General features: G+C 42.1%; 1 protein-coding gene across 1 annotated transcript; it reads left to right on the top strand.

Moving 5' to 3' along the window:
- The first annotated feature begins 1320 nt into the window (after window positions 1–1320).
- eif3m (eukaryotic translation initiation factor 3, subunit M) lies at window positions 1321–13835 on the top strand. Its single transcript, XM_036584906.1, has 11 exons — window positions 1321–1441; window positions 3165–3297; window positions 3406–3544; window positions 4949–5072; window positions 5234–5328; window positions 5418–5501; window positions 6992–7091; window positions 7185–7266; window positions 11904–12047; window positions 12236–12296; window positions 13625–13835. Exons 1-11 carry the CDS (start codon window positions 1400–1402, stop codon window positions 13746–13748), a joined length of 1128 nt encoding a protein of 375 aa, XP_036440799.1. The 5' UTR covers window positions 1321–1399; the 3' UTR covers window positions 13749–13835.
- Window positions 13836–15068: the final 1233 nt, after the last annotated feature.

A 15068-nucleotide genomic window follows, 5' to 3' on the forward strand; every position in this document is an offset into this window, starting at 1 on the left:
CGTGCGTTCCGTTAAAAATAAAACATGACCACGGTTAAAAGAAAACGAGGGAACGATTTAAGAAATCGTGGCCACGAATAAGAGAAAACGTGCGTACGAACGTTCGCTCGAATTAATTGGGTTTTTTTTTACCTCCGTCCCCTCCGGGGCTCCATACTAAAGTGCTGTCAGTTGAACATATGTCAGTAATAAAACTACAGCATAGGGCGCCGCGTCACGGAGCCCCTAAGGGGCCGTGGTAAAAAAAAAGGAAAAAGTTAATGACATTGCGTTCCCTCGCAAATGTTCTGCATTACGATGCAACGGCTTGCAAAAGCTGTGCTTTGCTGTAGTTCAGACATGAAGCAGCTCATTGAACTTTACGTTTATCTCGGATTGAAATATAAAGACACAGCGTCGCTTCTCAAAATCAAACATGATTCTGCTGATAGTGACGTACAGAGCCCCGCTGCTGACATCCTGTATAAATAATAATAATGCGTGGCCATGCCTTATTAACGCGTGGGAACGAGATCCTATGGAGCCCCGCTGGTGACATCCTGTATAAATAAAAATAATGCATGGCCACGACTTAGTAAGGCGTGGGAATGAGATGATTAAGTTGTGGCCACGACTTAGTAAAGCATGGGAACGAGATCACGGCTTACTAAGTCGTGGCCACGCATTAGGTTCTCGTTCCCACGCTTTACTAAGTCGTGGCCACAACTTAATCATCTCATTCCCACGCCTTACTAAGTCGTGGCCACGCATTATTTTTATTTATACAGGATGTCACCAGCGGGGCTCCGTAGTGACGCAAACTGAGACTGAGGTCAGTTATCCTCGTACAGTAATTTACAGAGACCTGCAGAGAACAACAGCTGAATAAACTCAGCGCCGACTGGTGAAACTGGGAAAACAGCTTTTAACGTTAAATATGCTGAAAACAGAGCTCTAATGTAGGCAATGTCGCTGGGCACCTCTGGTCCTGCGTTTGCTTGCTGTCTCACGAGCATATATTTTGCGAGGGAATGCGATGTCATTAACTTTTTTTTTTTAACCACGGCATATATTTGTGCTCTACGGAGCCCCACTGGTGACATCCTGTATAAATAATGCGTGGCCACGACTTAGTAAAGCATGGGAACGAGATCCTAATGCGTGGCCACGACTTAGTAAGCCGTGATCTCGTTCCCATGCTTTACTAAGTCGTGGCCACGCATTATTTTTATTTACACAGGACGTCACCAGCGGGGCTCCGTAGAGCTCTGTCAGTTGAGCATTCATCAATAATAAAACTACAGTGTAGGCCGCCATGTCTCTTTAAGAGAGGGCGCCGGAACTACGCAAGTCCTTTTCCGGCCTCCGTAGCCTCGCCGTGAGTGTGGGCTTTATCTGCGCTCTGAAAATCTGGATAAATATGAGCGTCCCGGCTTTTATCGACATTACCGAGGAGGATCAGGTACCGTAAACACCGGCTGATACGATATTTACCTGTAGTGTTCAGTAGGATGCGGTATTTTGAGGAGATCGGGTGCTTTAAGCTTTAGCCGGGAGCTAAACATCCCAGCACAGCCGCGTTAGCCGCGCTAGCCGCGCTAGCCTGATCGCTCTCAGCTCACATGGACGAACCGGCGGGGATTAAAAGTGTTCTTACCTATCAAACCGCGCTGTCCACCGCATCAGAGTCACTGCCCTACCTGGCAGATCTTCACTGATACAGATAAAAACTGAGACCAGGCTGTTGATGCGCGTTGTGTTCGCCATCCTCCATGTGTTAAGACTCCATACCCTTAAAAAAGAGGGTTCTTCAGGGGTTCTGTAGTGAAAGGAATGCTTTATTTAGCGCCACGAGTTCTGTAAAGAACCATATCGTGCTTAAACGGTTCTTTGCGTGGTGAACTGGTTTGTCAGATTGATGGGGGATGTTTTTGATATGGTTCTGTGTAGCACCAAAATGGTTTCTGCTATTGTTATGATGGCGAGCTTGTTACAGTAGCAGAAACCTTCTGATCTCATTCAGAACCGTTTCCAGAAGGGTTCTGTCTACAACCTTATACACCTTCTCCATCAGTCTGAAGAACCATTTCACCATGCAAAGAACCACTTAAGCTTCTTAAAGCATGAAATGGTGCCATATAGAACCATTGCCTTTACTAAATAGCCTTTGAAGAGCCATCTTTTTTAAATGTGTGGTTCTTTAGTAACTGAGAGTGGACCATCGCCCAAATGATGTGTGCCCAGTGGTGCTGTGGTCAGAAATGTACCAGTTTGGTGGGCTGCAGTCTGTAAGTGCACACCTGTAAGGAAGGTGAAGTGGCCAGTGAGTGTCGGCCCCAGTTCTGTTGTGCACGTGCACTTCATGTCGTGTCATTAGCTTGTAGGGGTGCAATGTTGTACATATGATCAGGTTAATTATGATTTCAGGTTCTGAGGTCCAGATTTGGTTAGATTTTAAATATTTAAAGGGAACAAGTGGTCTTGGTTCTGTTGAGCTCTAATTATACACGCCACAGGGCTGGGTCTGACCACAAAGACGATATTTAAATGGAAATGGGAGAGCGAGCATCACACTGAACACTCTCTCTACTGTTTAAGATGATCTTAACTCTTAAGATGCTTTTGGGAAACTGGGTTAGTTTAGCTCAGACAAATATAAATAGTATTTTACACAAAATAATGATAAGAAGCATCTCCTTGGGTAAAACAGGCATTTCACAGAACAGCCTGATTGCACTATAAGCAATACAAAAAAATGAATGCAGTGCATCCTGGTGCCTAATATTCACAGTTTTGCCATATTGCCAGTGGTTTCATTGAGAATCTGCAACTGTGAGAGAGACGAGGTGCATATTTGTGATGGTTTTAAATTTCTGTGCACTGTTTTAAATGTTAATTATACATGTATTTGTACTGTATTGACATCATTGCACTCGAGTGCAATCTTGCCATCTGAAGCACACAACGAAATATTACTCCTAGAACGGTGAAGTTGCTGGTACTGTGCTGTTATAAGATGTGTGAGCCTATGTGAACTCTTTATTACTTTGATAAATGTACATAAGTGTGTTTTTATGTTAACACTGACTGTGTGAAAATCTATTTTATGCACATTTTAAGCGCAAGTGATATTTATTCTTGATGTATATAATTGTTTGTCTGTGTTCCTATGCTTACGTATATAGGCTTCAGAGCTCCGGGCCTACATCAAATCCAAAGGAGCTGAGATCTCGGAGGAGAACTCTGAAGGAGGCCTCCATGTTGACCTGGCTCAGATTATCGAGGCTTGCGATGTCTGCCTAAAAGACGATGACAAGGGTGAGTATCTGCAAGGCCATGAACAAGCCTTCAGTGTTGACCCTGTGTAGTTGTGTACAGTGTTGGGGTTTTGTATTCAACATCATGCTCTTGTGTGCGTCTGTGCAGATGTGGAGAGTGTGATGAACAGCATCGTTTCTCTGCTGCTGATTCTGGAAACGGAGAAGCAGGAGGCGCTGATAGAGAGCCTGTGTGAGAAGCTGGTGAAGTTCCGGGAAGGCGAGCGGCCCTCTCTCAGGATGCAGCTGTATGTGTGGAATCCACCCATTCATTTGTGACTTAGCTGAGTCATTCACTAATTGATTTATTCATTCATTTAATCAGTCATCTACAAAAATTTACTATGTGATGATGCCACAGCTGTAGTGGCTTGAAAACCACTGTCAGCTGACGTGACTTTGCAGTTAGAGTTCTCCCCTAACCGCATTGAAATGTCCAAAGATGTTACGTTAGTGGTATTTTGAGAACATGCTATTCCACACCCTCCCAGCTGAGAAGGGTCTGGCTGCAGACATGCACTCTCAGCCTGACATGCACCGCCAGCCTGTTGATGACGTCAGTGCCGCTCTGCCACGACAGTGTTTTTGTTGGTTTTATGAGGAAAAACAGCGAACCATGTACTGCCGGCCAACAAGGGCTACACTGAACATATATTAACGCTGTCATATCGATAATAAAGTAACTAAATGTGGAAACTTCCAAAATAAAACCTAACACAACGAAAAGACATGAATTTCTGGTTCATTCGCAGAAAAAACAAACAGGCTACTGAAACTCATTAAAGCCATGCTGAAGACGATTAGAACTGGGAATTGGCTTGATGGTTGTGGTTAGAGACCACTAGGAAATGAACAAATGTATGTGGAATCAGCCCCAAACACCTGATTGAATGATCTGAATCCTTTAAACTGTGATATTAACCCATCAGGAAAACACAGAACACCATTGGCGACAACTGAAAATAACCAGGAACCAACAGACACTTTTAATGGGTTCTATGATTTTTTTTCAACAGGGAGGTTCATTAAATGTAACTCTCTAGCTGAGTTATGGATGAAAAATGGATTAAGTGATGATGTCGCTAAGCAGCAGCAGCCAAAGGTTACCGTGCAGTTGGGCTGCTCCTGCCATTGTGGCAGAGAGTGCATGTGCACATGACGTCACTGGGGCTGAGAGTGCATCTGGCTGAGAGTGCATATCTGCAACCAGACTCTGTTGTCCCAGTTTGCTATCGTGATGGGAGGAACTGGCAGGTGGAATTATCCACAACTAAATTAGATCAGGGGGGGAAGTGGGTACAAAAAAAAGGCATTGCTCAGTTCAAGTCAGTTCAACTTCAGAATACTCCCTGTAATTTTGGAAGCATGTCGGGTAACTGTTACAACTTTGACCCTAAGAAAAAGAAAACGGGTTTGCATCTTATTAATGTGATGGTAATAACAGCAATAATACTAAAAAAACAAGCCAATTGATGAAAAATAGAGGACAGTAGCCAGCAAACAATAAAATAACAAATTTTTATATGCAGATTTGGACTCTTCACTGCCTGTCTATCTCTAGTTTGTTGCATTGCTTAGCATGCTGTTGTGATCATATAAATATATGTTGTTTTTTTTTATTTGTTTTTTTTAATGATCTGTTAACTCATCAGCCTGAGCAACCTGTTCCACGGTATGGATGAGAACACACCGGTGAGGTACACTGTGTACTGCAGTCTGATCAAGGTGGCAGCTGCCTGCAACGCCATCTCCTTCATCCCCACTGATCTGGACCAGGTATAATCATCAATTTAACATGTCTAAGAAAAGCTTTTCACATGCTTATTCTATACAAGAATTCAATAAGCACTTCGTACACAATTACTAATGGCAGAGTCATCTACTTTTATTAATAGTTTAAAATAAAATGTTTTTTTTTTTTTTACATTCTTTTTTAGGTACGTAAGTGGATCGTTGACTGGAACCTGACCACAGAGAAGAAACACACTCTGCTGAGGCTGGTGTATGAGGCGCTGGTCGACTGCAAGAAGAGGTTTTCACATAAAGACTTTTGCTTTTAAAGATGGATTTGCCTTTTAGTTTAATACTGGTTCCTCAGCATGTGCTTTTGGTACCCTACAGTGAGGCTGCAGCTAAAGTGATGGTAGAGCTGTTGGGCAGTTACACAGAAGATAATGCTTCCCAAGCCAGGGTAGATGCCCACAGGTATGTTTTTCTCTCTGTCTCTCTTGCTGCTCTCTCCCACTCTCCAGTGTTTTAATAGAAACAGTAACTAAAGTGATCTACATTTACATCTGTGGAAAATAAATAGGGCTGGAATTTGTGGTCAAAAGTGCACATTCACAGACTGTGATGCTTGTGTATTATTGTGATTTACACCGGTCAGGCATAACATTATGACCACCTCCTTGTTTCTACACTCATTGTCCATTTTATCAACTCCACTTACTATATAGGTGCACTTTGTAGTTCTACAGTTACAGACTGTAGTCCATCTGTTTCTCTGCATACTTTGTTAGCCCCCTTTTACCCTGTTTTGCAGTGGTCAGGACCCCCATGGACCCTCACAGAGCAGATACTATTTGGGTGGTGGATCATTCTCAGCACTGCAGTAAAACTGGTGTGGTGGTGGTGTGTTAGTATGTGTTGTGCTGGTCTGAGTGGATCAGACATAGCAGTGCTGCTGGAGTTTTAAACACTGTGTCCACTCACTGTCCACTCTATTAGACACTCCTACCTTGTCAGTCCACCTTGTAGATGTAAAGTCAGAGACGATAGCTCATCTGCTGCTGCATAGTTTGTGTTGGTCATCCTCTAGTCCTTCATCAGTGGTCACAGGACGCTGCCCACAGGACGCTGTTGGCTGAATATTTTTGGTTGGTGGACTATTCTCAGTCCAGCAGTGACACTGAGGTGTTTAAAAACTCCAGCAGCACTGCTGTGTCTGATCCACTCAGACCAGCGCAACACACACTAACACACCACCACCACGTCAGTGTTACTGCAGTCCTGAGAATGATCCACCACCCAAATAGTACCTGCTCTGTGAGGGTCCATGGGGGTCCTGACCACTGAAGAACAGGGTAAAAGGGGGCTAACAAAGTATGCAGAGAAACAGATGGACTACAGTCTGTAACTGTAGAACTACAAAGTGCACCTATATAGTAAGTGGAGCTGATAAAATGGACAATGAGCGTAGAAACAAGAAGGTCATCATAATGTTATGCCTGATCGGTTTATAAGCAAAAAACAGAAGAGCAGCTGTCCTCATTTAGCTGAGAACATCAATGCCAGGACGTGATCAGACTCCCCGAAAAAATAATCTGTCCACAACTTCATAGAGAGGAATATTATAGTTGGGCTGCAGAGCATAAACCCCTCATTACAAAGACAGATGCACATTTGAGAGTTAAGTGGTGCTAAAACAAGTCTGTAAGCTTGACCACTAAAGTGAGAAATGAAGAGAAATATTTATATCCTCGGGGAGTGACCTCTTTCAGGATGATTATTTCCCCCTTCCACAGGGTATGAGGGGTCACAGAATGGTTTGATAGTATGAAAATGATGTTATGGCCTTCGTCAACCTGCTTGCTTTCTTGAATATTATAATTGATTAACATTCCAAAAGCAGTGAAGTTGAATTGCCGCTTTTGATCAAGCTCTCTGTGCATTCACACTGACCACTCTATCCACAGATGCATCGTCCGTGCCTTGAAAGATCCGAACACGTATTTGTTTGACCATCTCCTGGCTCTGAAACCTGTGCGCTTTCTTGAGGGAGAGCTAATCCATGATGTAAGTAGAGATTCAAATGAAGTTTTATGGACACCGTTCACAGGCCAACGTCCTGTAGTTTCTACAAGCTCTCACTTAAATGTCTCTCATTAGCTCCTGACCATCTTTGTGAGTGCAAAGCTCGCAGCATACGTGAAGTTCTACCAGAGCAACAAAGACTTCATTGATTCTCTCGGTAAGTATTTTGTTTTATAGAAGTGTGTGTGTGTGTGTGTGTGTGTGTGTGTGTGTGTGTGTGTGTGTGTGTGTGTGGTGTTCCTTGTTTTTACACTCATTGTCCATTTTATCAGCTCCACTTACTTCATTGATTCTCTCGGTAAGTATTTTGTTTTATAGAAGTGTGTGTGTGTGTGTGTGTGTGTGTGTGTGTGTGTGTGTGTGTGTGTGTGTGTGTGTGGTGTTCCTTGTTTTTACACTCATTGTCCATTTTATCAGCTCCACTTACTATATAGGTGCACTTTGTAGTTCTACAGTTACAGACTGTAGTCCATCTGTTTCTCTGATACTTTGTTAGCCCCCTTTTACCCTGTTCTTCAGTGGTCAGGACCCCCATGGACCCTCACAGAACAGGTTCTATTTGGGTGGTGGATCATTCTCAACACTGCAGTAACACTGACGTGGTGGTGGTGTGTTAGTGTGTGTTGTGCTGGTACAAGTGGATCAGACACAGCAGTGCTGCTGGAGTTTTTAAACACTGTGTCCACTCACTGACCACTCTATTAGACACTCCTACCTTGTCAGTCCACCTTGTAGATGTAAAGTCAGAGACGATAGCTCATCTGCTGCTGCATAGTTTGTGTTGGTCATCCTCTAGTCCTTCATCAGTGGTCACAGGACGCTGCCCACAGGACGCTGTTGGCTGAATATTTTTGGTTGGTGGACTATTCTCAGTCCAGCAGTGACACTGAGGTGTTTAAAAACTCCAGTAGCTCTGCTGTGTCTGATCCACTCAGACCAGTGCAACACACACTAACACACACCACCACCCAAGTAGTACCTGCTCTGTGATGGTCCATGGGGGTCCTGACCACTGAAGAACAGGGTGTGTGTGTGTGTGTATGTATATGTGTGTGTGTGTGTGTGTATATATATATATATATATATATATATATATATATATATATATATATATATATATATATATATATATATATATATATATATATATATATATATCTCTCTCGTAAGTGGACATTGCTTAGCACAGGTGTGAATTTGTCTTGGAGATGCACTCAAACCAACTTTGGAGGTAGTGAGGGACACATATGACCATATAACCTTTGTTGTCTGAATGCAAAAGTGCCCCAATGAGTTCTCCACATCCCAGCATAGACAGTGTAGCAGTTGAACATGTGTCTTTCATTACTGTCTGAATCAGTGAGGGGAATCTTTGGCAAGTCATGATGTAATTATCTGTGAATCTAACACCTGTTTAATACAGACCACAGCTGAACTGGGAGTGTCAAAATAAATGAAGTGCCTCTTTAAAATATTAATGATAACTTTTTCTCATGATTCCAGTTTGCTGTAATTTTCTTTCTCACTATTCTTTATCTAGTATTTGGTGCTAATGATTTCATGTATGTACACTGGAAGACTTAAGTTCATCTCATTAGCATAGACAACATACAGGCTACTACTGCTTTTAGCTAAGCAGTGTGATTTTGTCCATTTTTATTGATAACCGTACGTCATACACTAAAGCGTCCCAGTGTTCCCAAATAACCCTGAAGGACTGCCTAGTCAACTGCATGCCTAAAATATGTGATCACTGCAAGACTGGTTAGAAAGCAGCGGTTAAGTCTGCCACCACCAGTTAAGATGGGTTTGCTAGCCAGCTGTATGCTGTGGCTGGACACCTGTGGTCAGTTCTTAGTCAGGTTTTAGTCAGCATGAATGTAAAATAACTCCTTTTCCTTTTGTACTGTGATACATTTACAAGTAAAACTTTATTATTAGGGAGTGTCTCTGAGCTGGTTAAGCATTTCCCTCCATGAAGTGTAAATATGACATTGGTTAATATGATTTTATTTTTCGCCCACCAGTGCATGATGACATCATCAAAAATCAGAACACTTTTTCTGCTCGGACAAAAGTCATTTCATTTGTGGAACTGTCGTTCATTCATTCGTTCACTCATTCATTCATTCATTGTCCTTTCCATATGATGAATCATGCTTAATATGACGAGAGACATGAAATAAGAAGAGTCTATTTTGATTTCAGGTTGACTTTAATAGACAAACTGTAGCATTGCAAAAGTAATTTTCCTGGGTTTAAAATTTGTTATACCAAGGCTTGGTGACTAGGCTTAATCAGATACTGACTGAGTAGACCTGTTTTGTTTGCCATAATTATATATTGGCAAGTAAAATAATCTTGAGATTTAACTTGTTTCTAGACATTTTACTTGTTTTAAGTCATTTAATCAAGTCAATTCTCAATGGATTGACAGATAATTTTGCTTGTTTTAAGAAATATGCTTTTTAATCTTATTCTAACAACAATCATAAAGTGAGAATTAGATCTACTGACTGGATTTAAGATGATTTCAGTTCCCAAGACATAATTTTTTGCAGTGTAAACATTGATTTGAATGACTGTGATGAATATTTAAACTTGTGTTCTTCAACATTAAGTACCTTCAAAGAAATAAGTTCATTGGACCATTAAACACAAGCACAGTGCTTCACTGACCAGTGGAGCTGCAGCGGTTCTGTGCTGCTGGAATGCGAGACTCAGCATTGGCTTTGTTTGGCTTCTGCCCAAAGCAGCCTGTTAATTAGAGCTGGGATCCTCCCTGCCTCTGACAGAATGAGACAATTCAGACTCGGGTAAAAACAAAGAGTCTCTTCTCTAATGACCCCTCCTATTGGCCCATAATGAGAAGGGTCACTAGTTCCTTGGTTGTGTCAGTGGTCATTTAATTAATGTAAATACATTGTCAGGTTGGCCAGACATTAAGTATTTACACTGAGCGTCAGCAGAGCTGTCGTTCGTTAGTCTGGAGCAGTAAAGGTCTCTCTAGCAAGTCATGATGTAATGATCTCTGAACCTACTACCTGTTTGGTCAAAATCAAATTGGGAGTAAATCTGTATAAATGACAAGTGCAGCATTAAACTGTCAATTGTTTGTTGCTTCATGGTAAAACTGATTTGCTGTAACTACTGTAATATGCACTATATAGCCAAAAAGTTGTGGACACTTGACCATCGCACTTTCTTGGACATCCCATCCCAAAACCACAGGAACAATAGCCACGTTTACATGCAGCCTGATAATCCGATGATAATCCAAATAAGAGCCCAATTGAAATAGAATACATCCATGTAAACACCTCAGTCAGAATAGTCTAGTCCGATTGAGGCCATTCAGAATACAATATCTATCCGACTGAACGAGGTGGGTAATCCTGTAAATAATCTGTTAAATAGAAGAATAATATCCGTGTAAACGCCTGTATCTGATTACATTCCCTATCGGAAAGTTTAAGTCCGTTCTGATCATGTTCGTCACGTCATAGTGAAAGTTTATACCGTTCAACATGGCAGAGCAGAAACTGGTCTGCAGAGGAGACGAAGTTTATGCTCTGATCTTTAAAAGACGGCGGTGGGACGGACGTCCAGCTTATGTGTCTCAGAACACGACGTCTTCCTCTCGGCCTTCTTTAATAAGGACATGTGAAGGACGTTTTCCTGAGTCTGACATCATTTTAAAGCAATTAAAAAACACAAGCACTGCTCACTGCTGCTCGTCTCACTCTGACTGGACTCACGTGAAGCTCGCTGTCATGGTGACGTCTACACTAAGCGGTTCTCTATGCATGCGTGTAATTTTGGATCGGATTACTTGTAGTGAGCATTTAAACGGAGATTTTCCGTCAGATTGTTGAGTAGAGTGAGCATAAACACCTCAGTCTTAATCTGTAATCGGAATCTATTCAATCGGATTGGCAGAAATCTTTGCATGTAAACACAGCCCTGTCTGGGAATTTGTGCTCTTTTAGTCAAAAAATGTTCTTCCCCAAACTGTTCCCGCAAAGTCAGAAGCATAAAATTTTGTAAAATATCTTTTTATGCTGTAGCATTAACCTCACCCTTCAGTGGAACTAAGAGGCCCAAACCCTGAAAAACAGCCTTGGATCATTATCCCTCCTCCACCAAACTTTACTGTTGGCGGCACTGTTCTGGCATCTGCCAAACCCAGATTTGATCAGATTCCCAGATAGTGAAGCGTGATTCATCACTCCAGAGAAGACATTTCCAGTGCGTCCAGTAACAGCGTGCTTTACACCTCTCCAGTCGACACTTGGCATTGCGCATAGTGATCTTGGACTTGTGTGCGGCTGCTCAATGATGGAAACCCATTTCTTGAAGCGTATGACGCACAGTTCTTGTTACTGATGTTGCTTCCAGAAGTGGTTTGGAAGAATTGGCTTTTTTGGTCTGCCGATTCGTGGCTGAGCTGTTGTTTCTCCAAGATGCTTCCATTTCACAATACTGGCACTAACAGTTGACTAAGGCAGATCTAGCAGGGCAGACACTTTAGATTAACTTGTGGCAAAGGTGGCATCCTATGACAGTGCCATGTTTAAAGTCTGAGCTTTTCAGTGTGACCCATTCTGCTGCTAATAAAGATTTCAATGCTATGTGCTTGATTTTATACACCTGTTAGCAGTAGGTGTGCCTGAAACACCTGAACTCAATAAGAGATGTCCACATACTTTTGGCCACACAGTTTCCGTGACTACTTGTTTTTTACAGTTACCTGTGATTTGACTGACACTGTTTTGTGCTTTTGCTCGTGTTTAGGGTTGTCCCATGAGCAGAACATGGCGAAGATGAGGCTGTTGACCTTCATGGGCATGGCCGTGGAGATGAAGGAGATCTGTTTCGACACAATGCAGCAGGAGCTGCAGATCGGTGCTGATGATGTGGAAGCCTTCGTCATTGACGGTAAACTCCGTGACTCTCTCTGTGATTGTGCTCCCTGCTGAGATGAGAAAAGCTCACAAACCACAAGTGTATCTTAAGTCTTTAAACAAACTCTCCGGAACAGAACTGTATTACTAGGACTGTCCAAGATTGTGCAAGACTTGTCTACAATGTTCGTTTATGTTTATTGTTTGATTTTCCTTTGTTAGCTGTGCGGACAAAGATGGTGTATTGCAAAATAGACCAGACACAGCGAAAAGTTGTCGTGAGGTAAGCTGTGGGAGTAGCTTTATCAACATTGTAAAGTTAATCAAGCCTCATTTGTTGTTTTTGAGTATGATTTGTTCAGGCTGCAGGTTATTTATCTCACTACAGGGCGGGAGCTTAGTCATACATTTTATTCCTTTTTCATTTTTTTAGCTTCCATTATGACCACCTCCTTGTTTCTACGCTCATTGTCCATTTTATCAGCTCCACTTACTATATAGGTGCACTTTTTACAGACTGTAGTCCATCTGTTTCTCTGATACTTTGTTAGCCCCCTTTTACCCTGTTCTTCAGTGGTCAGGACCCCCATGAACCCTCACAGAGCAGGTACTATTTGGGTGGTGGATCATTCTCAGCACTGCAGTAACACTGACGTGGTGGTGGTGTGTTAGTGTGTGTTGTGCTGGTGTGAGTGGATCAGACACAGCAGTGCTGCTGGAGGTTTTAAACACTGTGTCCACTCACTGTCCACTCTTTTAGACACTCCTACTCTGTCAGTCCACCTTGTAGATGTAAAGTCAGAGACGATAGCTCATCTGCTGCTGCACAGTTTGTGTTGGTCATCCTCTAGTCCTTCATCAGTGGTCACAGGACGCTGCCCACAGGACGCTGTTGGCTGGATATTTTTGGTTGGTGGACTATTCCCAGTCCAGCAGTGACACTGAGGTGTTTAAAAACTCCAGCAGCACTGCTGTGTCTGATCACACCACCACCACCACATCAGTGTTACTGCAGTGTTGAGAATGATCCACCACCCAAATAGTACCTGCTCTGTGAGGGTCCATGGGGGTCCTGACCACTGAAGAACAGGGTAAAAGGGGGCTAACAAAGTATCAGAGAAACAGATGGACTACAGTCTGTAAAAAGTGCACCTATATAGTAAGTGGAGCTGATAAAATGGACAATGAGCGTAGAAACAAGGAGATGGTCATAATGTTATGTCTGATTTGGTGTAAGTACCACTGCATTGCATTTTTTTAAATAATTTTTTCCAATTGTTTTGTTGTATTTTATGGCCAGTTTAAAATGATGGCTTGCAGAAAAATCAAATTTGCACAAATTTTCTTACTTCCAATATGTCAAAACCTGCTCAGTATAAAAAAACTGCCAACAGTACAGACGACATTCTAGCTTTAAAATGGCAGTTTTTAGCTAATTTATAGGCCTGAAACCACACAAGCTCCTTTAGATTACTTAGCAAATCCACCCAGTCTATATTTGGGGTTGGGGGTTGGGGGTTGGGGGTTGAGGGTGGGGGGGACTGTCTTGGATTTTTGGACAACCTTTTCTTAGTTTATCAATACTAACCTGTAATTCTGCTTGCTCTGTAGCCACAGCACCCATCGCACATTTGGTAAGCAACAGTGGCAGCAGCTGTATGACACCCTCAGCTCCTGGAAGCAACATCTGGCCACCGTCAAGACCAGCCTGCAGACCCTCTCTCCAAACGCCTAGCTCAACCCACCTGTTGCAATTACATCCATTTCAGTTTTTATATATATCTAAATATGCACAGTCAATAAAAGACAAGTGAAGACCATATTTACTTTGGTGCCGACTTGTGTTTTAAAGGGAAATTCCAACATTTTTCCAGAATTTCAGCAAAATTTGATCAATGTGATGGTGTCAACAAAACACATGGCAATTTTATTTACTATCCAAAAACAATGCATGAACCTTTACATGCCTTCTGCACAGGTTAAAGATTTTCTGTGTAATCATAGTGGTAAATCTGAAGTTTTCTTTGGGAACTATTTTGCTTTACATGTATTTAAAAATATGTTGTAGGTGCAAAACTATAATAAAACAATGTCTTGGGCATCAGGCAGTGCATTCATAACCATTTCGTGTAATAATTTTCTGTGAGGGAGCTTTTAGAGGTGGGCATCTGGTTCCTATCAGCACCACCGCTGTGAACAATTCTCAGAGAATGGAGTTTTATTTTCCACAGGACTGAGTCCAGTGATCAACAACCAGAGGAATTATTATTGTTAATTATTAATGTTAATGACAAATGTTTCAGCTTTGAGTGACAAAAACAGCCTGTTTAATTCGAATGGAGAAAGAGAGGTTGGAAAATAGCCATGTAAAAAAAAATAGTTTTTGGTACATAAAACCATGCAAACGTAAGTGAAGTTCTATGGAGCTTTATTCTTACTAACATTATAAGAAATAGAAAATGGGTCCTTTTAACAGTCTGGGTTCCCTTTGTTAAATGATATTCAGAAACCTGCGGTGCCTTGTGCAGCCAGACTGTTCACCCACACATACTGCGTTCTGGTGAGCCTTGAGTTTCTGCAGGAATTTCATAAATTTTGCCCGCGATGACGTTCCTCCTGCTAGCCACACTTCTCCAGAGGAGTGAGGCGTAGGGAGTGTTAAACATGTCAGCGGAATGCTCAGTTATAGTAGGACTCTGTACTGCTAAAAGGAAATGCTTATGAAATTCTCTGCTTGTCCAGAGGATTACTTCCTGTACTTTTCACACGCTTTCTCTCCTCATTTAGCACATGAGCACATGCATCTCTGGAAAATGTTACATCTGCTCTGCCTCATAGAGATATGCATTAGTTTATATTAGAGCGCATTAAGATATGAGATAAAATGACGAGTTACATTTGTGATCGGATGCCGTTGTGAGTTTCTTTCTCTGCTCAGTGCAGATGTGTCTTGTCCTTCATACATTCCATCTGTTTACAGTATGTTTGCTTCACAACAGACCCGAAAAACAAACGCTTTCCCTTAACCGTCCTTATTAAAGGGCCCGTGTTCAAA

Source organism: Colossoma macropomum, unplaced genomic scaffold, assembly GCF_904425465.1.
Source record: "Colossoma macropomum unplaced genomic scaffold, Colossoma_macropomum, whole genome shotgun sequence".
Taxonomy (NCBI): Eukaryota; Metazoa; Chordata; class Actinopteri; order Characiformes; family Serrasalmidae; genus Colossoma; species Colossoma macropomum.

Excerpts from the sequence above, each read along its gene's own strand:
- eif3m (XM_036584906.1), top strand. The coding sequence starts at position 1,400 with ATGAGCGTCCCGGCTTTTATCGACATTACCGAGGAGGATCAG. Across the intron at positions 5,073-5,233 it reads TCCCCACTGATCTGGACCAG|GTACGTAAGTGGATCGTTGA; the intron begins GTATAATCATCA and ends ATTCTTTTTTAG. Across the intron at positions 5,329-5,417 it reads CTGGTCGACTGCAAGAAGAG|TGAGGCTGCAGCTAAAGTGA; the intron begins GTTTTCACATAA and ends GGTACCCTACAG.